This window comes from Salmo salar, chromosome 06 (genome assembly GCF_965601325.2).
Source record: "Salmo salar chromosome 06, fSalSal1, whole genome shotgun sequence".
NCBI lineage: Eukaryota > Metazoa > Chordata > Actinopteri > Salmoniformes > Salmonidae > Salmo > Salmo salar.
Window position 1 is genome coordinate 93227156 of NC_138296.1, and position 25602 is coordinate 93252757.

At 43.5% G+C, this 25602-nt stretch overlaps 1 protein-coding gene across 1 annotated transcript in view; it reads right to left on the reverse strand.

Annotated features, from left to right (window-relative positions):
• Nucleotides 1-25602, reverse strand: part of LOC106608285 (steroid hormone receptor ERR2-like) — a 93388-nt gene that overhangs the window by 46147 nt on the left and 21639 nt on the right. Inside the window, exons 2-3 of the mRNA XM_082977077.1 lie at nucleotides 14733-15160; nucleotides 3895-4011 (exon numbers count right to left, since the gene is read on the reverse strand). Of these exons, the coding sequence (XP_082833203.1) occupies nucleotides 3895-4011; nucleotides 14733-15160 (545 nt within the window). The remainder of the gene's footprint in view (nucleotides 1-3894; nucleotides 4012-14732; nucleotides 15161-25602) is intronic.

The window sequence follows — 25602 nt, forward strand, 5'->3', positions numbered from 1 at the left end:
TAAACAGCTATGTTGTTAAAGGTGGGTTATAGTCTTACTGATGGATAAACAGCTATGTTGTTAAAGGTGGGTTATATGCCTACTGATGGATAAACAGCTATGTTGTTAAAGGTGGGTTATATGCCTACTGATGGATAAACAGCTATGTTGTTAAAGGTGGGTTATAGTCTTACTGATGGACACACAGCTATGTTGTTAAAGGTGGGTTATAGTCTTACTGATGGATAAACAGCTATGTTGTTAAAGGTGGGTTATATGCCTACTGATGGATAAACAGCTATGTTGTTAAAGGTGGGTTATAGGCTTACTGATGGATAAACAGCTATGTTGTTAAAGGTGGGTTATATGCCTACTGATGGATAAACAGCTATGCTGTTAAAGGTGGGTTATATGCCTACTGATGGATAAACAGCTATGTTGTTAAAGGTGGGTTATATGCCTACTGATGGATAAACAGCTATGTTGTTAAAGGTGGGTTATATGCCTACTGATGGATAAACAGCTATGTTGTTAAAGGTGGGTTATATGCCTACTGATGGATAAACAGCTATGTTGTTAAAGGTGGGTTATAGGCTTACTGATGGATAAACAGCTATGTTGTTAAAGGTGGGTTATATGCCTACTGATGGATAAACAGCTATGTTGTTAAAGGTGGGTTATATGCCTACTGATGGATAAACAGCTATGTTGTTAAAGGTGGGTTATAGTCTTACTGATGGATAAACAGCTATGTTGTTAAAGGTGGGTTATATGCCTACTGATGGATAAACAGCTATGTTGTTAAAGGTGGGTTATAGTCTTACTGATGGATAAACAGCTATGTTGTTAAAGGTGGGTTATATGCCTACTGATGGATAAACAGCTATGCTGTTAAAGGTGGGTTATATGCCTACTGATGGATAAACAGCTATGTTGTTAAAGGTGGGTTATATGCCTACTGATGGATAAACAGCTATGTTGTTAAAGGTGGGTTATATGCCTACTGATGGATAAACAGCTATGTTGTTAAAGGTGGGTTATATGCCTACTGATGGATAAACAGCTATGTTGTTAAAGGTGGGTTATAGGCTTACTGATGGATAAACAGCTATGTTGTTAAAGGTGGGTTATATGCCTACTGATGGATAAACAGCTATGTTGTTAAAGGTGGGTTATATGCCTACTGATGGATAAACAGCTATGTTGTTAAAGGTGGGTTATAGTCTTACTGATGGATAAACAGCTATGTTGTTAAAGGTGGGTTATATGCCTACTGATGGATAAACAGCTATGTTGTTAAAGGTGGGTTATAGTCTTACTGATGGATAAACAGCTATGTTGTTAAAGGTGGGTTATATGCCTACTGATGGATAAACAGCTATGTTGTTAAAGGTGGGTTATATGCCTACTGATGGATAAACAGCTATGTTGTTAAAGGTGGGTTATAGTCTTACTGATGGATAAACAGCTATGTTGTTAAAGGTGGGTTACAGGCTTACTGATGGAGGGCTAGCAAGAACCTGACACATGATCTGGCTCCACATAACTAGACAGTATTTAACTGTCTTTCTGTCTGTCTGTCAGCTGGTTGGCTGGTGCCATGACATGTGGAACTGGAAAGTGTTCATGCTGGTGTATATTTACAATGACTGTGATGTGGGTTATTGTTAGGGGGCTGTGATGTGGGTTATTGTTAGTGGGCTGTGATGTGGGTTATTGTTAGTGGGCTGTGATGTGGGTTATTGTTAGGGGGCTGTGATGTGGGTTATTGTTAGTGGGCTGTGATGTGGGTTATTGTTAGTGGGCTGTGATGTGGGTTATTGTTAGTGGGCTGTGATGTGGGTTATTGTTAGGGGGCTGTGATGTGGGTTATTGTTAGTGGGCTGTGATGTGGGTTATTGTTAGGGGGCTGTGATGTGTGTTATTGTTAGGGGGCTGTGATGTGGGTTATTGTTAGGGGGCTGTGATGTGGGTTATTGTTAGGGGGCTGTGATGTGTGTTATTGTTAGGGGGCTGTGATGTGGGTTATTGTTAGGGGGCTGTGATGGGGGTTATTGTTAGGGGGCTGTGATGGGGGTTATTGTTAGGGGGCTGTGATGTGGGTTATTGTTAGGGGGCTGTGATGTGTGTTATTGTTAGGGGGCTGTGATGTGGGTTATTGTTAGGGGGCTGTGATGTGTGTTATTGTTAGGGGGCTGTGATGGGGGTTATTGTTAGGGGGCTGTGATGTGGGTTATTGTTAGGGGGCTGTGATGTGGGTTATTGTTAGTGGGCTGTGATGTGGGTTATTGTTAGTGGGCTGTGATGTGGGTTATTGTTAGTGGGCTGTGATGTGGGTTATTGTTAGTGGGCTGTGATGTGGGTTATTGTTAGGGGGCTGTGATGTGGGTTGTGATGTGGGTTATTGTTAGGGGGCTGTGATGTGGGTTATTGTTAGGGGGCTGTGATGTGGGTTATTGTTAGTGGGCTGTGATGTGGGTTATTGTTAGTGGGCTGTGATGTGGGTTATTGTTAGGGGGCTGTGATGTGGGTTATTGTTAGTGGGCTGTGATGTGGGTTATTGTTAGGGGGCTGTGATGTGGGTTATTGTTAGGGGGCTGTGATGTGGGTTATTGTTAGGGGGCTGTGATGTGGGTTATTGTTAGTGGGCTGTGATGTGGGTTATTGTTAGGGGGCTGTGATGTGGGTTATTGTTAGGGGGCTTTGATGTGGGTTATTGTTAGGGGGCTGTGATGTGTGTTATTGTTAGGGGGCTGTGATGTGGGTTATTGTTAGGGGGCTGTGATGTGGGTTATTGTTAGGGGGCTGTGATGTGGGTTATTGTTAGGGGGCTGTGATGTGGGTTATTGTTAGTGGGCTGTGATGTGGGTTATTGTTAGGGGGCTGTGATGTGGGTTATTGTTAGGTGGCTGTGATGTGGGTTATTGTTAGGGGGCGGTACCTGAAATGGCAGCCTGTTCCCTAAATAGTGCACTACTTTAGACCATGTGGAGCCCTATGAAGCCCTATGGAGCCCTATGAATCCCTATGGAGCCCTATGAATCCCTATGGAGCCCTATGAAGTCCTATGGAGCCCTTTGATTTAATTTTGATTTTGATTTATGGAGACATATGAAGTCCTATGGAGCCATATGAAGCCCTATGGAGCCCTATGAAGCCCTATGGAGACCTATGAAGCCCTATGAAGCCCTATTGAGCCCTTTGGAGTCCTATGAAGCCCTAAGGAGCCATATGGAGCCTTATGAAGCCCTATTCAGCCATTTGGTACCATAGGGTGCCAATTGAGACACAACCAGGATTTGTTCTTCACACAACTGAGTGTTACAGAGAAATTGGAAATAAACTACCCAAATTAGCTTTTCATTTTAAGCCATATACTGTATGACAGTAGTATTGAAAAATTGTGTTGAGTCGAATTACAGTCACAAGTGCCGCATGTCCACATACTTTTACCGGTCAACTTTGTGTAAACCCATAACACTTCCAGGGAAACTGGAACAGGAAAGGACTAGGCTACCCTGCCACCTAAAAAAAATCTATTGACTACATTTCCCCCCTGTATTTCCATTGGCCCTTCACTGCAGGAGCAACAACACAAGCAGGAAGTGACTCGGGATGTTCGGAAAGCATTTAGTGGATCAATAAGCTGGGAGAGAGCAGAGATAGAGAGAGAACAGACAGAGAGAGAGAGAGAGAACAGACAGAGAGAGAGAGTGTCTTCTCAATTTTGTTTATTGTTTATTTCACTTTCTTTGGCAATGTCAACACATTTCCCATGCCGATAAAACCCCATTGAATTGAGAGAGACAGAGACAGAGACAGAGAGAGACACAGAGAGAGAGACAAAGAGAGACAGAGACAGAAAGAGACAGAGAGAGACAGAGAGAGACAGAGACAAATGGGATGTGGACTCACCCTCTTTGAGCATGCCTACTTTGAGACACTTCATAAAACGACAGGCCTGGCAGGATTTGCGTCTCCTCTTGGTGATCTCACACTCGTTTGTTGCCGGACAGCTGTACTCTATGTTCCCTGGGGAAGAAGGAGAGGGTAGAGGAGACCATGGATAACACTCGGAGATCATTCTGTTCTTCTAAACTATTTATTTAATCCCCTCATATCCTGCTGCAACAGTCTCTCATATCCTGCTGCATTAGTCTCTCATATCCTGCTGCATCAGTCTCTCATATCCTGCTGCATCAGTCTCTCATATCCTGCTGCATTAGTCTCTCATATCCTGCTGCCTTAGTCTCTCATATCCTGCTGCATCAGTCTCTCATATCCTGCTGCATCAGTCTCTCATATCCTGCTGCATCAGTCTCTCTTATCCTGCTGCATCAGTCTCTCTTATCCTGCTGCATTAGTCTCTCATATCCTGCTGCATCAGTCTCTCTTATCCTGCTGCATTAGTCTCTCTTATCCTGCTGCATCAGTCTCTCATATCCTGCTGCATCAGTCTCTCATATCCTGCTGCATTAGTCTCTCATATCCCGCTGCATTAGTCTCTCATAATTCCATCCTCAACCCCTTTCTCTACATTATTGACTAGAACCTTCCTTTCTCTACATTATTGACTAGAACCTTCCTTTCTCTACATTATTGACTAGAACCTTCCTGTCTCTACATTATTGACTAGAACCTTCCTTTCTCTACATTATTGACTAGAACCTTCCTTTCTCTACATTATTGACTAGAACCTTCCTGTCTCTACATTATTGACTAGAACCTTCCTTTCTCTACATTATTGACTAGAACCTTCCTTTCTCTACATTATTGACTAGAACCTTCCTTTCTCTACATTATTGACTAGAACCTTCCTGTCTCTACATTATTGACTTTAGCCTTCCTTTCTCTCCTCCTCGACCACATCTCCTTAACATTTTCTGACCAGCAAGGTACTGACACACATAAACACTTTCAAACACGCACACAAACACACGCACACCCATGTACCAAGGTGACCTAAAATGACAAACTCCTGAAGGAGAGAAGAGGGTATGGGACACGTAAAAAGCTCCTCCAACCCTCCTTCCCCCCTCCACCCCCCATCTCCCCTATCCCCCCTCCATCGCTCCATTCCTCCATCCCTCCATCCCCCCTTCATCCCTCCTTCCCCCCTCCACCCCCCATCTCCCCTATCCCCCCTCCATCGCTCCATTCCTCCATCCCTCCATCCCCCCTTCATCCCTCCTTCCCCCCTCCACCCCCCATCTCCCCTATCCCCCCTCCATCGCTCCATCCCTCCATCTCCCCCATCCCCCTCCATCCCTCCATCATTCCTCCATCCCTCTGTCCCCCCTCCATCATTCCTCCATCCCTCCACCCCCCTCCATCCCTCCACCCCCCTCCATCCCTCTGTCCCCCCTCCATCCCTCCTTCCCCCCTCCACCCCCCCATATCCCCTATCCCCCCTCCATCCCTCCATCATTCCTCCATCCCTCTGTCCCCCCTCCATCCCTCCACCCCCCTCCATCCATCTATCACCATCATTCCTCCATCATTCCTCCATCATTCCTCCATCCCCCTCCATCCCTCCATCCCTCCATCCCTCCATCCCCCTTCCATCCCTCCATCTCTCCATCCCTCCATCCCCCATCCCCCCCCCCTCCATCCCCCCTCCATCCCTCCACCCCCCCACCCCCCACCCCCCTCCATCCCTCCATCACCATCATTCCTCCATCCCTCCGTCCCCCCTCCATCCCCCATCCCCCTTCCATCCCTCCACCCCCTCCATCCCTCCCTCCATCCCCCCCTCCATCCCTCCATCCCCCCTCCACCCCCCCACCCCCATCCCCCTCCATCCCTCCATACCCCCTCCATCCCTCCATCCTTCCATCCCCCTCCATCCCTCCATCCCTCCATCCCCCCTCCATCCCTCCATCCTGCCCTCTTCCATCCTTTTGTCCTTCCTCCACTTCGATTTTCAGATAAATGAGCTTCATTAATGCAGAGGAGCAGACTTTCCACTACGTCTTCTTCTACCCCTCCCATACCCGGGTTCAAGTACTATTTGAGATCATTTCATATACTGTAGCTGTGTTTCATTCTGTTTTCTGTTGCAATCCATATAGAACAGTTTCATTAGTGCAAACCCCTCTCACCTGGCACTCCAGGTATACTAAAACAAACCCCTCTCACCTGGCACTCCAGGTATACTAAAACAAACCCCTCACCTGGCACTCCAGGTATACTAAAACAAACCCCTCACCTGGCACTCCAGGTATACTAAAACAAACCCCTCTCACCTGGCACTCCAGGTATACTAAAACAAACCCCTCACCTGGCACTCCAGGTATACTAAAACAAACCCCTCTCACCTGGCACTCCAGCTATACTAAAACAAACCCCTCTCACCTGGCACTCCAGGTATACTAAAACAAACCCCTCACCTGGCACTCCAGGTATACTAAAACAAACCCCTCTCACCTGGCACTCCAGGTATACTAAAACAAACCCCTCTCACCTGGCACTCCAGGTATACTAAAACAAACCCCTCTCACCTGGCACTCCAGGTATACTAAAACAAACCCCTCTCACCTGGCACTCCAGGTATACTAAAACAAACCCCTCTCACCTGGCACTCCAGGTATACTAAAACAAACCCCTCTCACCTGGCACTCCAGGTATACTAAAACAAACCCCTCACCTGGCACTCCAGGTATACTAAAACTGAAAGCTTTACTCCCTCCACAGCACAGTGGCTTGAAAATGGAGATGGACCCACTACCAGGTAGGCACTTTCAATAATTTTTTTCCCACTGCCCGAACCCAGACCAGACACAGACACAGACCAGACCTGACCCAGACCCAAACCTGACCCAGACCCAGGCCCAGATCAGACCCAGATCAGACCCAGATCAGACCCAGACCAGATCCAGACCAGATCCGGACCAGACCCAAACCCAGACCAGACCCAGATACAGACCAGATCTGACCCAGACCAGATTAGACCCAGACCCAGACCCTGATCTGACCCAGACCCAGAGCAGACCCAGACCCAAACCCAGACCAGACCCAGATACAGATCAGATCTGACCCAGACCAGATCTGACCCAGACCCTGTTCTGTTGTTATTGTTGCCAATCTAAAGGTCTTGTCTGTATCGTATCATGTTGTGAAACCGCTAGATAAATTATTCAAAGTCCGTCTCTCTCTGCAGTTTCTTGGCTCACATTGGAGAATAATTCCACTGCATTATAATCCTCCCTAAACATCCAGGACACCAGACGTATCCCTGGTAACAGAAGGATGAGGCTTGTTGTGTTCTTGCATTGAGCGTTCCAGTTGAATGATGAATATGTACTCCGTGGAAAAGTCTGGCATGACCTCTAAACTCAGCCAGAAACAGTCAATGACAACAACAAAAAAAGTCCAGGATAGTCCTTTGATTAAATGTTTTTAAAATGCCATTCTGTAACACTAAAGATGTGTTAATGACAGCTAAAAACAGCCATCCAGGTGGTGTGTGTGTGTGTGTGTGTGTGTGTGTGTGTGTGTGTGTGTGTGTGTGTGTGTGTGCGTGTGTGTGCGTGTGCGGGTGTGTGTGTGTGTGTGTGTGTGTGTGTGTGTGTGTGTGTGTGTGTGTGTGTGTGTGTGTGTGTGTGTGTGTGTGTGTGTGTGTGTGTGTGTGTGTGTGTGTGTGTGTGTGCGTGTGGGTGTGGGTGTGTGTGTTTGTACAGTATGTGTGGCAGGTCTGTTGGTGCCTCCCAGTTGGTGGAGGAGAAAGTGCCAACATTCATCAGGATCATATCATAGTGCCAGTGGGGTCATATGAACAGTGTGTGGGGGGCTGTGGCGCGATGCCAGGATGTTGGCAGAACCTTTAATGCCATAGCGTTTGGGGTTAGCAAAGTGGTTTAGAGTTAGTTTAGTGTTTCTCAATTCCAGTCCTGGGAAAATGAGTGACTGCATGTTTTTGTCCCAGCCCAGCTCTAACACACCAGATTCAACTAATCAACACTTTTAGACTTTGATCTAATGTAATTCATATTTATGAAGGGTATTGTTTATACAGTTTAGAACTCATTTGTAGTCACTGAAATGTGATGCAATGTCATAACTGTAATAATAATGTCATAACTGTAATAATAATGTCTTAACTGTAACAATGTCTTAACTGTAACAATGTCATAACTGTAATAATAATGTCATAACTGTAATAATAATGTCATAACTGTAATAATAATGTCTTAACTGTAATAATAATGTCATAACTGTAATAATAATGTCTTAACTGTAACAATGTCTTAACTGTAACAATGTCTTAACTGTAACAATGTCATAACTGTCATCATAATGTCATAACTGTAATAATAATGTCTTAACTGTAACAATGTCTTAACTGTAACAATGTCATAACTGTCATAATAATGTCATAACTGTAATAATAACGTCATAACTGTCATCATAATGTCATAACTGTAATAATAATGTCTTAACTGTAACAATGTCTTAACTGTAACAATGTCATAACTGTAATAATAATGTCATAACTGTAATAATAATGTCATAACTGTAATAATAATGTCTTAACTGTAATAATAATGTCATAACTGTAATAATAATGTCTTAACTGTAACAATGTCTTAACTGTAACAATGTCTTAACTGTAACAATGTCATAACTGTCATCATAATGTCATAACTGTAATAATAATGTCTTAACTGTAACAATGTCTTAACTGTAACAATGTCATAACTGTAATAATAATGTCATAACTGTCATAATAATGTCATAACTGTAATAATAATGTCATAACTGTAATAATAATGTCATAACTGTCATAATAATGTCTTAACTGTAATAATAATGTCATAACTGTAATAATAATGTCATAACTGTAACAATAATGTCATAACTGTAATAATAATGTCATAACTGTAATAATAATGTCATAACTGTAACAATAATGTCATAACTGTAATAATAATGTCATAACTGTAATAATAATGTCATAACTGTAATAATAATGTCATAACTGTAACAATAATGTCATAACTGTAATAATAATGTCATAACTGTAATAATAATGTCATAACTGTAACAATAATGTCATAACTGTAATAATAATGTCATAACTGTAATAATAATGTCATAACTGTAACAATAATGTCATAACTGTAATAATAATGTCATAACTGTAATAATAATGTCATAACTGTAACAATAATGTCATAACTGTAATAATAATGTCATAACTGTAACCAAACTACTATAGTAAGAGAATGTGGTCCATCCAATAACATCAACACATCAAAATTCACTGTATCAGGTTGTTTTTAAATGTTATAACGTCCCCTTAGTTGATCAGTTCTCCTGTCCACCTTTTTTCCCCCTCAGAGGATGTTCCTCTCTCTCCGTCTCTCTTCTTTCCTTCTATCCTTCCTTAACCTCTCTTATTTTCCTCTATATGTTGATATATTATAATGCAATGCTATTATCCACCCTCTCATCCCCACTAGCTGGACCTTTCCTTGTACTCCATCTCAGGACCCCTCTCCTTATTACCATTCCATTAGGAGGAAGGGCCTCTCATTTTAACTAGTGTCCCCTTTTCTCTCTCTCTCTCTCTCTCTAGCTCTTTCTCTCTCCCCCTCTCTTTCCTTATCTCATCACACTCCCGCCCTCTCTCTCTCCTTCTCTCTCTCTCTCTCTCTCTCTCTCTCCCCCTTTCATCTAGAGTGGCCGAACAATGCTGATTGTTATTGACTGTGGTGTCGGAGTGACCAATGACGGACAGATTAGTTCCATTAAGATCTGTCCTCCAGGAAGGAGAAGAGAAGGAGAAGAAGAAAGGAAAATGGGGGCCTGACGATGAACAACTCAAACAGAGAGGAGAGAGAGAGAGGAGAGGAGGACAACTCAAACAGAGAGGAGAGAGAGAGAGGAGAGGAGGACAACTCAAACAGAGAGGAGAGAGAGAGGAGAGGAGGACAACTCAAACAGAGAGGAGAGAGAGAGAGGAGAGGAGGACAACTCAAACAGAGAGGAGAGAGAGAGAGGAGAGGAGGACAACTCAAACAGAGAGGAGAGAGAGAGGAGAGGAGGACAACTCAAACAGAGAGGAGAGAGAGAGGAGAGGAGGACAACTCAAACAGAGAGGAGAGAGAGAGAGGAGAGGAGGACAACTCAAACAGAGAGGAGAGAGAGAGAGGAGAGGAGGACAACTCAAACAGAGAGGAGAGAGAGAGGAGAGGAGGACAACTCAAACAGAGAGGAGAGAGAGAGAGGAGAGGAGGACAACTCAAACAGAGAGGAGAGAGAGAGAGGAGAGGAGGACAACTCAAACAGAGAGGAGAGAGAGAGGAGAGGAGGACAACTCAAACAGAGAGGAGAGAGAGAGAGGAGAGGAGGACAACTCAAACAGAGAGGAGAGAGAGAGAGGAGAGGAGGACAACTCAAACAGAGAGGAGAGAGAGAGAGGAGAGGAGGACAACTCAAACAGAGAGGAGAGAGAGGAGAGGAGGACAACTCAAACAGAGAGGAGAGAGAGACAGGAGAGGAGGACAACTCAAACAGAGAGGAGAGAGAGAGAGGAGAGGAGGACAACTCAAACAGAGAGGAGAGAGAGAGGAGAGGAGGACAACTCAAACAGAGAGGAGAGAGAGAGAGGAGAGGAGGACAACTCAAACAGAGAGGAGAGAGAAAGGAGAGGACAACTCAAACAGAGTGGAGAGAGAAAGGAGAGGACAACTCAAACAGAGAGAAGAGGGAGAGAGGAGGACAACTCAAACAGAGAGGAGAGAGAGAGAGGAGAGGAGGACAACTCAAACAGAGAGGAGAGAATAAGGAGAGGACAACTCAAACAGAGAGGAGAGAGAAAGGAGAGGACAACTCAAATAGAGAGGAGAGAGAGAGGAGAGGACAACTCAAATAGAGAGGAGAGAGAGAGGAGAGGAGGACAACTCAAACAGAGAGGAGAGAGAGAGGGAGAGGACACCTCAAACAGAGAGGAGAGAGAGAGAGAGAGAGAGAGAGAGAGAGAGAGGAGAGGACAACTCAAACAGAGAGGAGAGAGAAAGGAGAGGACAACTCAAATAGAGAGGAGAGAGAGAGGAGAGGACAACTCAAATAGAGAGGAGAGAGAGAGAGAGGAGGACAACTCAAACAGAGAGGAGAGAGAAAGGAGAGGACAACTCAAATAGAGAGGAGAGAGAGAGGAGAGGACAACTCAAATAGAGAGGAGAGAGAGAGAGAGGAGGACAACTCAAACAGAGAGGAGAGAGAAAGGAGAGGACAACTCAAACAGAGAGGTGAGAGAGGAGAGGAGGACAACTCAAACAGAGAGGAGAGGAGGACTGGTGTGGGCTCTGTACACAAATCAAAGGGTCTATAATTGTGCGGTCTCTGTCCCCATGACTCAAGAGGTCTATAATTGTATGGGCTCTGTCCCTTACTCAAGAGGTCTATAATTGTATGGGCTCTGTCCCTGACTCAAGAGGTCTATAATTGTATGGGCTCTGTCCCCATGACTCAAGAGGTCTATAATTGTATGGGCTCTGTCCCCATGACTCAAGAGGTCTATAATTGTGTGGTCTCTGTCCCCATGACTCAAGAGGTCTATAATTGTATGGTCTCTGTCCCCATGACTCAAGAGGTCTATAATTGTATGGGCTCTGTCCCTGACTCAAGAGGTCTATAATTGTGTGGTCTCTGTCCCCATGACTCAAGAGGTCTATAATTGTGTGGGCTCTGTCCCTGACTCAAGAGGTCTATAATTGTATGGTCTCTGTCCCCATGACTCAAGAGGTCTATAATTGTATGGTCTCTGTCCCCATGACTCAAGAGGTCTATAATTGTGTGGTCTCTGTCCCCATGACTCAAGAGGTCTATAATTGTGTGGGCTCTGTCCCCATGACTCAAGAGGTCTATAATTGTATGGGCTCTGTCCCCATGACTCAAGAGGTCTATAATTGTGTGGGCTCTGTCCCCCTGACTCAAGAGGTCTATAATTGTATGGGCTCTGTCCCCCTGACTCAAGAGGTCTATAATTGTGTGGGCTCTGTCCCCATGACTCAAAATGTCTATAATTGTGTGGTCTCTGTCCCCCTGACTCAAAATGTCTAGAATTGTGTGGTCTCTGTCCCCATGACTCAAGAGGTCTATAATTGTGTGGGCTCTGTCCCCATGACTCAAGAGGTCTATAATTGTATGGGCTCTGTCCCCATGACTCAAGAGGTCTATAATTGTATGGTCTCTGTCCCTGACTTCCTCTACTCAGTAACAGTCATGGACGCTGCAGGACTTCCTTTACTCAGTAACAGTCAGGAACGCTGCAGGACTTCCTCTACTCAGTATCAGTCAGGAACGCTGCAGGACTTCCTCTACTCAGTAACAGTCAGGAACGCTGCAGGACTTCCTCTACTCAGTAACAGTCAGGAACGCTGCAGGACTTCCTCTACTCAGTAACAGTCACGAAGTGCGGATCAACTCGTAAGTCGTCAATTCCCTGATATTTTCTCAGTTGAACAGATTACTGTGAGGCATTACAGACATGGCAGACACGATGCCAACAGGGCAGCACACACACAGTCTCACACACACACACACACACACACACACAAATATACGCACGCACACAGAAGGCTAACGTAAACATCAACCCAGCAGATTTCAAGTGTGGGTGGCTTAATTCCCTGGGTAAGCATTAGTAATCACCACCACACGGTATGACTCCCGCTGCCACTACTGATGACATCACTGTTAGGTAACACGGTATGACTCCCCCTACCACTACTGATGACATCACTGTAAGGTAACACGGTATGACTCTCCCTACCACTACTGATGACATCACTGTAAGGTAACACGGTATGACTCTTCCTACCACTACTGATGACATCACTGTTAGGTAACACGGTATGACTCCCGCTGCCACTACTGATGACATCACTGCTAGGTAACACGGTATGACTCTTCCTACCACTACTGATGACATCACTGTAAGGTAACACGGTATGACTCCCCCTGCCACTACTGATGACGTCACTGTAAGGTAACACGGTATGACTTCCCCTGCCACTACTGATGACATCACTGTAAGGTAACACGGTATGACTCCCGCTACCACTACTGATGACATCACTGTAAGGTAACACGGTATGACTCCCGCTGCCACTACTGATGACATCACTGTAAGGTAACACGGTATGACTCTTCCTACCACTACTGATGACATCACTGTTAGGTAGCACGGTATGACTCCCGCTGCCACTACTGATGACATCACTGTTAGGTAACACGGTATGACTCTCCCTACCACTACTGATGACATCACTGTAAGGTAACACGGTATGACTCTCCCTACCACTACTGATGACATCACTGTTAGGTAACACGGTATGACACTTCCTACCACTACTGATGACATCACTGTTAGGTAACACGGTATGACTCTCCCTACCACTACTGATGACATCACTGTTAGGTAACACGGTATGACACTTCCTACCACTACTGATGACATCACTGTTAGGTAACACGGTATGACTTCCCCTGCCACTACTGATGACATCACTGTAGGGTAACACGGTATGACTCTTCCTACCACTACTGATGACATCACTGTAAGGTAACATGGTATGACTCCTCCTACCACTACTGATGACATCACTGTTAGGTAACACGGTATGACTCCCCCTGCCACTACTGATGACATCACTGTTAGGTAACACGGTATGACTCTCCCTACCACTACTGATGACATCACTGTAAGGTAACACGGTATGACTCTCCCTACCACTACTGATGACATCACTGTTAGGTAACACGGTATGACACTTCCTACCACTACTGATGACATCACTGTTAGGTAACACGGTATGACTTCCCCTGCCACTACTGATGACATCACTGTAAGGTAACACGGTATGACTCTTCCTACCACTACTGATGACATCACTGTAAGAAACATGGTATGACTCCTCCTACCACTACTGATGACATCACTGTTAGGTAACACGGTATGACTCCCCCTGCCACTACTGATGACATCACTGTTAGGTAACACGGTATGACTCCCCCTACCACTACTGATGACATCACTGTAAGGTAACACGGTATGACTCTTCCTACCACTACTGATGACATCACTGTAAGGTAACATGGTATGACTCCTCCTACCACTACTGATGACATCACTGTTAGGTAACACGGTATGACTCCCCCTGCCACTACTGATGACATCACTGTTAGGTAACACGGTATGACTCTCCCTACCACTACTGATGACATCACTGTTAGGTAACACGGTATGACTCTTCCTACCACTACTGATGACATCACTGTAAGGTAACACGGTATGACTCTTCCTACCACTACTGATGACATCACTGTAAGGTAACACAGGCCACCCTGTTATCTCCTCATCTCTTCTCAGATCACTTCCTGGTTGCCTGTAGTTGTAGGTCAAATGTCATCCAATATCTGATTCTGCACTTTACACATTTTTTGTTGTTGTTGAAAGGTGTAAAACTTGCAATGATGTAAGGTCGTCTTACTTACTTGTATGTTGCTCTGGATTAGAGCGTCTGCTGACTAAAAAAAATAGAAATAAAGTGACATTTAGCAGACACTTTTATCCAAAGCAACTTACAGTCCAGTGGGTCTGTACCCCCATGACCCTGGCAACTCTCAAATGAGACACATAGGACCACATAGAATCATTCAACTGTTAAAGTACATAGAAACAATTGGGCCTCAACTGATAGGGACTGTGAGAAGGGAGTGAGAGAGGAAGGGTAGTGGTAATCTACCTTGGATGGTCCTTTTGAAGAAGGCTTTGCAGGCCTCACAGGAGGCGACCCCATAGTGGTAACCTGATGCTATATCCCCACACACCAGACACAGCCTCTTCGGAATCGCATTCAACATATACTCGCACTTGATTGGTGAATCATCTGCCATGCCTACTCCGCAGTCGTCATAGCGCCGGAGACAGGCTCCGCCCCCTCCCAGCATGCCCGGGTTGAACATGGGCTGGGAGTCGAGGACGTGCGAGCGTCCGTTGAGGTTGTTTACGTTGACGTAGCCGCTGCTGGCGTCGCTATTGGCCGAGGGGCTGTGGTGACTGACGGTGTCAACCAATGAGGAGGAAGGGGAGGAGGGCTCGGTCTTGATGTAAGAGCCACAGCTGGAGGTCAGGTGACACTCCTGGAGGTCAGAGGGCATCCTGCTCAGCAACCTATAGGAACACAGGAAATATAAGGACAAAGGTCAGCTGGAGGTCAGGTGACGCTCCTGGAGGTCAGAGGAAAGGAGACAATAAATGTCCACACTCAGAAAGGACAGTTCAAACAGTCAGAGTCAATTTCATGTCACTGTAGATTCTCACTATCTTGATCATTCTTTTAGACAGTCCTTTTGCACAAAACTGGCAGAATTGAGAGGTACACAATCATTTCAAAACAGTCAAAATAAAGATACGGTCATCTATCTTCTCCATCTTTCTAAAGTACCGGGATTTATTTTGTGCGTTAAGAGAATGAGAATATAGCCTTTTCCTTCATATTTAGAACCAGGATGTGAACTCGATGGAACTCGAGGTTTTGTTGCTCTCAGCAGAATCCAGCTTATTATGATCTGATCACAATCAATAGTCCTGGTTGGCTGAGTTACTACAAGGAGACGAGGGAACGAGGACAGCGTGTGTGTGTGTGTGTGTGTGTGTGTGTGTGTGTGTGTGTGTGTGTGTGTGTGTGTGTGTGTGTGTGTGTGTGTGTGTGTGTGTGTGTGTGTGTGTGTGTGTGTGTGTGTGTGTGTGTGTCTAAAAGTTCTTCCTCAATCTTCAGCAGAACAGAACGTTTAAATTAGCTGCATTGCTGTTACATCAACCCAGAGTCTAAGAAATATATCTATATAAATATACAGCAAATGCACAGTACCAGTCAACAGTTTGGACACACTTACTCATTCAAGGGGTTTTTCTTTATTTTTACTATTTTCTACATTGTAGAATAATAGTGAAGACATCAAAACTATTAAATAACACATATGGAATCATGTAGTAACATAAATGAGATTCTTCAAAGTAGCCACCCTTTGCCTCGATGACAGCTTTGACAACCTTCCTCTAAACCAACCCTCCTCTAACCCCAACCCTCCTTTAAATCCAACCCTCCTCTAAACCCTCCTCTAAATCCAACTCTCCTCTAAACCCTCCTCTAAATCCAACCCTCCTTTAAACGCTCCTCTAAATCCAACCCTCCTCTAAACCCTCCTTTAAATCCAACCCTCCTCTAAACCCTCCTTTAAATCCAACCCTCCTCTAAACCCTCCTCTAAATCCAACCCTCCTCTAACTCCAACCCTCCTCTAAACCCAACCCTCATTTAAATCCAACCCTCCTCTAAACCCTCCTCTAAATCAAACCCTCCTTTAAATCCAACCCTTCTTTAAATCCAACCCTCCTCTAAATCCAACCCTCCTCTAAATCCAACCCTCCTATAAACCCTCCTCTAAATCCAACCCTCCTCTAAATCCAACCATCCTATAAACCCTCCTCTAAATCCAACCCTCGTTTAAATCCAACCCTCCTCTAAACCCTCCTCTAAATCCAACCCTCCTTTAAATCCAACCCTTCTTTGAATGCAACCCTCCTCTAAATCCAACCCTCCTTTAAATCCAACCCTCCTGTAAACCCTCCTCTAAATCCAACCCTCCTATAAACCCTCCTCTAAATCCAACCCTCCTCTAAATCCAACCATCCTATAAACCCTCCTCTAAATCCAACCCTTCTTTAAATGCAATCCTCCTCTAAATCCAACCCTCCTTTAAATCCAACCCTCCTGTAAACCCTCCTCTAAATCCAACCCTCCTATAAACCCTCCTCTAAATCCAACCCTCCTCTAAGTCCAACCATCCTATAAACCCTCCTCTAAATCCAACCCTCCTTTAAATCCAACCCTCCTGTAAACCCTCCTCTAAATCCAACCCTCCTATAAACCCTCCTCTAAATCCAACCCTCCTCTAAGTCCAACCCTCATATAAACCCTCCTCTAAATCCAACCCTCCTCTAAACCCAACCTTCTTCTCTTGATCCAGACATTCCACAAGCATTTTTAATCAGACCTGATAATTAACACACTTCCAGATAGAGAGATTTTGTTGGGCTAGATTCAACAGACACAGATCCCATTTGGCACCCTATTCCTTATGTAGTGCACTACATTTGACCAGAGCCCATAGGGTGCCATTTTGGATGTATAAACAGGCTGTGGTTTATAAAAAGACAAGACTTGAGTTTTAATTCGGACTGTAATCTACTTTCACCTGGTAGTCGGTTGTAAGGTATAGCCTACTGTGTTATCTGCTGGAGAGAGTTGAGAAGTGTAAGGCATTCTAATGGTTAATATATCATTCATCATTCTCTTCCCAGACAGATCGAGGGAGAGATTCCCTATAGGATTGGTACATTGTGCCATATGTAAAAAGTAGTTCATTCCACACTTAGCACACGGCAACACTGGGGAGAAGTTTTTTTTTTTGTGTTACATTTAATGGAAATTTCAAAACGTCCCTTCAAATCTGTTGAAATGAAATAATGGCACGGCACACGAACTAACCAATTCTACATAGACAGAAATAGCTTCGGCTTCAGTTTCATCATTTTGTTTACCTCTCACTCCTCCATGCAAAACAGTGTTCTTATCTCAGGTTGGTATTCTGTTTGGTTTTTATTTTTTTGACTGATTTCCGCAGTTGGCCCCTCTCCAAACGATTCACAGCTTTTCCTCCATATACTGTAGAAGAAGAGAAAAAACAACTGGTAGAAAACCGACCCGCTGAGCTCAACTCGTCAGACAGAGAGAAGTGAAAGGTCACAAGGCTGTTCCATTCTGCTCCGTCTCCGAGGTCCGGTTTGGGGCAGTCCCATATCGGGCGACAAACGGCCTCATCGGAACAGGGTTATGTCCACCCCTAGTGAAGAGCGATGTTGACACCGTGCCTCAGACTGAACGTAGCCGTACCCTTGGCTTTAAAATGTGATATGGACAAATGTGAAAGCGTCTGGATATAAAGTCATGTATCAGCAGGCAAATGTTTTTCAAAAGAGAAGAACTGTTGGGTGATAAAATGTCCAAGACACTCAGTTAACTACCACTGAAATAGACTTAAATCTCACTGTGTGTGTGTGTATGCGTTTATGAGTGTGTGTGAGTGTGTGTGTGAGTGTGTGTGTGTGTTTATGAGTGTGTGTGTGTGTGTGTGTGTGTGTGTGTGTGTGTGTGTGTGTGTGTGTGTGTGTGTGTGTGTGTGTGTGTGTGTGTGTGTGTGTGTGTGTGTGTGTGTGTGTGTGTGAGAGAGTGTGTGCGTGTGTGTGTGTGTGTTTATGAGTGTGTGTGTGTGTGTGTGCTTGTATGCATGGCGTGATCATCATGGCAACGTTGCATATCCCCAGCGTAAATCCACCCTCTCTCGCTCTCTATAATCCACCCTCTCTTTCTCTCTCTCTCTCTCTCTATAAACCACCAAATGCATTTTCCTCACTGTTTGAGGGCAAGCCGCGCAAAACATTCACAGACTAAAAATGACTCCAAATCTCACAATCACTTTAAGTAAATTACACAACGGAGGCATCATGTTATGATACAGCTCCTGCCACATGAAGGTCGAGGCATCATGTTATGATACAGCTCCTGCCACATGAAGGTCGAGGCATCATGTTATGATACAGCTCCTGCCACATGAAGGTCGAGGCATCATGTTATGATACAGCTCCTGCCACATGAAGGTCGAGGCATCATGTTATGATACAGCTCCTGCCACATGAAGGTCGAGGCATCATGTTATGATACAGCTCCTGCCACATGAAGGTCGAGGCATCATGTTATGATACAGCTCCTGCCACATGAAGGTCGAGGCATCATGTTATGATACAGCTCCTGCCACATGAAGGTCGAGGCATCATGTTATGATACAGCTCCTGCCACATGAAGGTCGAGGCATCATGTTATGATACAGCTCCTGCCACATGAAGGTCGAGGCATCATGTTATGATACAGCTCCTGCCACATGAAGGTCGAGGCATCATGTTATGATACAGCTCCTGCCACATGAAGGTCGAGGCATCATGTTATGATACAGCTCCTGCCACATGAAGGTCGAGGCATCATGTTATGATACAGCTCCTGCCACATGAAGGTCGAGGCATCATGTTATGATACAGCTCCTGCCACATGAAGGTCGAGGCATCATGTTATGATACAGCTCCTGCCACATGAAGGTCGAGGCATCATGTTATGATACAGCTCCTGCCACATGAAGGTCGAGGCATCATGTTATGATACAGCTCCTGCCACATGAAGGTCGAGGCATCATGTTATGATACAGCTTCTGCCACATGAAGGTCGAGGCATCATCCATCTACATTTGTGGTTGGAATTTAACTGGGTGTGTACTCAACAATATCCTCTATATTTCTATCATACAAATGGATCAAAAGAGGCCTGTTATAATGGGCATGACCCCCCTCCCCCCCTTGCCCTCTTTCACTGGCAGACTAACAATGACTTTTTAAAGGGGAAATCTGCAGTTCGAACAATAACAAAGCAGCCCCGGCCCCCCGCCACTGATTTTGGTAAACAGCTGAGGGATGGGGCTGGTGAAATGTAACCCCTCTCAAACTCATGGACAGAGATGTTGATACAAGGACTGACCATCCACGATATCACAATTGTAGATTTAAGGATCGTTTGAGGCCGTACAGTGTTCGTTTACATTTACATTGTTTACAAACAGAGGAGTAAAACTAGGTTATATTTTGGGTTCTGAAGGGGTATGAGATTTAAGCTGAGTCAATTAGGCATCTATTGGTTATATTCTTCAAGAATTAATGGGTATATCAGTAATTTGGAAGTCAAAAGATTGATGTAGCAACTGCAGATTGTCTCTTTAAATCGACATTTCACTATGGAGACATGAATCAATACTGAGGAATTAAACACTATGGAGGAATTAAACATTATGGCAACATTAATCACTATGGAAACGTTAAACGCTATGGAGAAATGAAACACTATGGATACGTTAAACACTATGGAGACATTAAACACTATGGAAACATTAAACACTATGGAAACATTAAACACTATGGAAACATTAAACACTATGGAGACATTAAACACTATGGAAACATTAAACACTATGGAAACATTAAACACTATGGAAACGTTAAACACTATGGAAACATTAAACACTATGGAAACATTAAACACTATGGAAACGTTAAACACTATGGAGACATGGATCACTATGGAAACATTAAACACTATGGAAACATTAAACACTATGGAAACGTTAAACACTATGGAAACATTAAACACTATGGAAACATTAAACACTATGGAAACGTTAAACACTATGGAAACATTAAACGCTATGGAAACATGAATCACTATGGAAACATTAAACACTATGGAAACATTAAACACTATGGAAACATTAAACACTATGGAAACATTAAACACTATGGAGACATGGATCACTATGGAAACATTAATCACTATGGAAACATTAAACACTATGGAAACATTAAACACTATGGGACAGGACACTATGGAAACATTAAACACTATGGAAACATTAAACACTATGGAAACATTAAACACTATGGAAACATTAAACACTATGGAGACATGGATCACTATGGAAACATTAATCACTATGGAAACATTAATCACTATGGAAACATTAAACACTATGGAAACATTAAACACTATGGAAGCATTAAACACTATGGAAACATTAAACACTATGGAAACATTAAACACTATGGAAACATTAAACACTATGGAAACATTAAACACTATGGAAACATTAAACACTATGGAAACGTTAAACACTATGGAAACATTAAACACTATGGAAACATTAAACACTATGGAAGCATTAAACACTATGGAGACATGGATCACTATGGAAACATTTGTCACTATGGAGGCATTAAACACTATGGAAACAATCACTATGGAGACATAAAACACTATGGAGACATTAATCACCATGGAAACATTAACACTATGGAAACAACCACTATGGAGACATTAATCACTATGGAAACATTAAACACTATGGAAACAATCACTATGGAGACATAAAACACTATGGAAACATTAATCACCATGGAAACATTAAACACTATGGAAACATGGATCACTATGGAGACACTAATCACTATGGAGACATTAATCACCATGGAGACATTAATCACCATGGAAACATTAACACTATGGAAACAACCACTATGGAGACATAAAACACTATGGAAACATTAATCACCATGGAAACATTAATCACTATGGAGACATTAATCACTATGGAAACATTAATCACCATGGAAACATTAACACTATGGAAACAACCACTATGGAGACATTAATCACTATGGAAACATTAAACACTATGGAAACTTAATCACTATGGAGACATAAAACACTATGGAGACATTAATCACCATGGAGACATTAATCACTATGGAGACAACCACTATGGAAACATTAATCACTATGGAGACACTAATCACTATGGAGACATTAATCACCATGGAGACATTAATCACCATGGAGACATTAATCACTATGGAGACATTAATCACCATGGAAACATTAACACTATGGAAACAACCACTATGGAAACATTAATCACTATGGAGACATTAATCACCATGGAGACATTAATCACCATGGAGACATTAATCACCATGGAGACATTAATCACTATGGAGACATAAAACACTATGGAGACATTAAACACTATGGAGACATTAATCACTATGGAGACATTAATCACTATGGAGACATGAATCACTATGGAGACATTAATCACTATGGAGACATTAATCACCATGGAGACATTAATCACCATGGAGACATTAATCACTATGGAGACATAAAACACTATGGAGACATTAAACACTATGGAGACACTAATCACTATGGAGACATTAATCACTATGGAGACATGAATCACTATGGAAACATTAATCACTATGGAAACATTAATCACCATGGAGACATTAATCACTATGGAGAACATTAATCACTATGGAGACATTAATCACCATGGAGACATGAATCACCATGGAGACATTAATCACCATGGAGACATTAATCACTATGGAGACATTAATCACTATGGAGACATTAATCACCATGGAGACATTAATCACCATGGAGACATTAATCACTATGGAGACATTAATCACTATGGAGACATTAATCACCATGGAGACATTAATCACTATGGAGACATTAATCACTATGGAGACATTAATCACTATGGAGACATTAATCACCATGGAGACAATAATCACTATGGAGACATTAATCACTATGGAGACATTAATCACCATGGAGACATTAATCACTATGGAGACATTAATCACTATGGAGACATTAATCACTATGGAGACATTAATCACTATGGAGACATTAATCACCATGGAGACATTAATCACTACTGCTTTTCCTCTATGTATTGTATATTATGCAGTGTGTTTATGCATTATGTACTTCATCCCTTTAAGCACCTGACAAAATGACTCCCCCCTGGTGGGATAAGAAAGTTGTTGAAATTGTTTTAGTAAGCTAATGAGAGAGGAAGGGTTAACATCCCACATATCCACTACACTAGTATTCATCCACAGAAAATACATCTTATTGTTAAGGGTTAAGCTGGTTGAACAATGCATGTCACAAAGGTGAACACACACACACACAGACCGGAAAGCACGCGCGTGCACACACACTGAAACACACACACACACTGAAACACACACACACAACCGGAAACACACACTGAAACACACACACACTGAAACACACTGAAACACATACTCACACACGGTACAGGACCACAGACAGCCAAGGAGCCATGTCTGAAATGAGTTAATATATATCTGTATTACAGGCTGTCCTGTTCTGGGTTGGGACAAACTCTATCAGCTTCATACACAGAACCCTCCCATTCTCTTCCCTTACCGTCTAACATATACATGTATACAGTAGATTGTGTGGTGTGTGTGTGATGTGTTCATCAGCAGTTATGGGCTCAGTAGGCTGGCTGGACTGAGATGGAGATATGGAAGGTAGTGTTGACTAGGCTGGTGGACTGAGATGGAGGATATGGAGGGTAGTGTTGAATAGGCTGGCTGGACTGAGATGGAGATATGGAAGGTAGTGTTGACTAGGTTGGTGGACTGAGATGGAGATATGGAAGGTAGTGTTGACTAGGTTGGTGGACTGAGATGTAGATATGGAAGGTAGTGTTGACTAGGCTGGTTGGACTGAGATGGAGATATGGAAGGTAGTGTTGACTAGGCTGGTGGACTGAGATGTAGATATGGAAGGTAGTGTTGACTAGGCTGGTGGACTGAGATGTAGATATGGAGGGTAGTGTTGACTAGGCTGGTGGACTGAGATGGAGATATGGAGGGTAGTGTTGACTAGGCTGGTGGACTGAGATGGAGATATGGAGGGTAGTGTTGAATAGGCTGGTGGACTGAGATGGAGATATGGAAGGTAGTGTTGACTAGGCTGGTGGACTGAGATGGAGATATGGAGGGTAGTGTTGACTAGGCTGGTGGACTGAGATGGAGATATGGAAGGTAGTGTTGAATAGGCTGGTGGACTGAGATGGAGATATGGAAGGTAGTGTTGAATAGGCTGGTGGACTGAGATGGAGATATGGAAGGTAGTGTTGACTAGGCTGGTGGACTGAGATGGAGATATGGAGGGTAGTGTTGACTAGGCTGTCTGGACTGAGATGTAGATATGGAAGGTAGTGTTGACTAGGCTGTCTGGACTGAGATGTAGATATGGAGGGTGGTGTTGACTAGGCTTGCTGGACTGAGATGGAGATATGGAGGGTGGTGTTGACTAGGCTGTCTGGACTGAGATGTAGATATGGAGGGTAGTGTTGACTAGGCTGGTGGACTGAGATGGAGATATGGAGGGTAGTGTTGACTAGGCTGGTTGGATTGAGATGTAGATACTGTTTTACTACTGTTTTACCATGTAGCGGTGTGGCTAACTACTGGAACTACACACTACTGTTTTACCATGTAGGGGTGTAGCTAACTACTGGAACTACACACTACTGTTTTACCATGTAGCGGTGTAGCTAACTACTGGAACTACACACTACTGTTTTACCATGTAGCGGTGTGGCTAACTACTGGAACTACACACTATTGTTTTACCATGTAGCGGTGTAGCTAACTACTGGAACTACACACTACTGTTTTACCATGTAGCGGTGTAGCTAACTACTGGATCTACACACTACTGTTTTACCATGTAGCGGTGTAGCTAACTACTGGAACTACACACTACTGTTTTACCATGTAGCGATGTAGCTAACTACTGGAACTACACACTACTGTTTTACCATGTAGCGGTGTAGCTAACTACTGGATCTACACACTACTGTTTTACCATGTAGCGGTGTAGCTAACTACTGGATCTACACACTACTGTTTTACCATGTAGCGGTGTAGCTAACTACTGGAACTACACACTACTGTTTTACCATGTAGCGATGTAGCTAACTACTGGAACTACACACTACTGTTTTACCATGTAGCGGTGTAGCTAACTACTGGATCTACACACTACTGTTTTACCATGTAGCGATGTAGCTAACTACTGGAACTACACACTAATGTTGTCCCGTTCCTCTTCAATGGCTGTGAAAAATTACTGGATATAGGCGGGAACTGGAACATGCTGGCACAACAATGGGCTTCAGGATCTCACCACGGTATCTCTGTGTAGAGGTCCCGGATGTAGAGGTCCTGGGCTGGCGTGATTAAATGTGGTCTGCGGTTGTGAGGTCGGTTAGACGAACTGCCAAATACTCTAACACGACTTTGGAGGCGGCTTATGGTAGAGAAATTAACATTCAATTCTCTGGCAATAGCTCAGGTGGACATTCCTGCAGACAGCATGCCAATTGCATGCTCCCTCAAAACTTGAGATGTCTGTAGCATTGTGTTGTTTGACAAAACTGCACATTTTAGAGTGGCCTTTTGTTGTCCCCAGCACAAGGTGCACCTGTATAATGATCCTGCTGTTTAATCAGCTTCTTGATATGCCGCACCTGTCAGGTGGATGGATTATCTTGGCAAAGGAGAAATTCTCACTAACAGGGATGTAAACAAATTTGTTTGCAACATTTAAGAGAAATAAGCTTTTTGTGCATATGGAACATTTATGAGATCTTTTATTTCAGCTCATGAAACATGGGCCCAACACTTTACATGTTGCGTTATATATTCTTTGTTCAGTACAGATACAGATTTGATCATTTTTCATAAAGTAGTTTGAATGTAGTGAACTACTTTTTTCAAGGTAAACTATAATTGTTTTAAGGGTACCTTTAGTGAAGCTTAACCTTTTTTCAGCGTGAAGGAAATGGTGGTGGGGTGCTGTAAAATTATTTGCCAACAGAGGGGGACTAGACAAAAGATTTTGCCCTAATACAGGGCTATTAATGGCCCAGTGCTCTACTTTTGTAAAAAAATATATATATATACAGTACCAGTCAAAAGTTTGGATAGTGTGCAAAGCTGTCATCAAGGCAAAGGGTGGCTACTTTGAAGAATCTCAAATATAAAATATATTTTGAT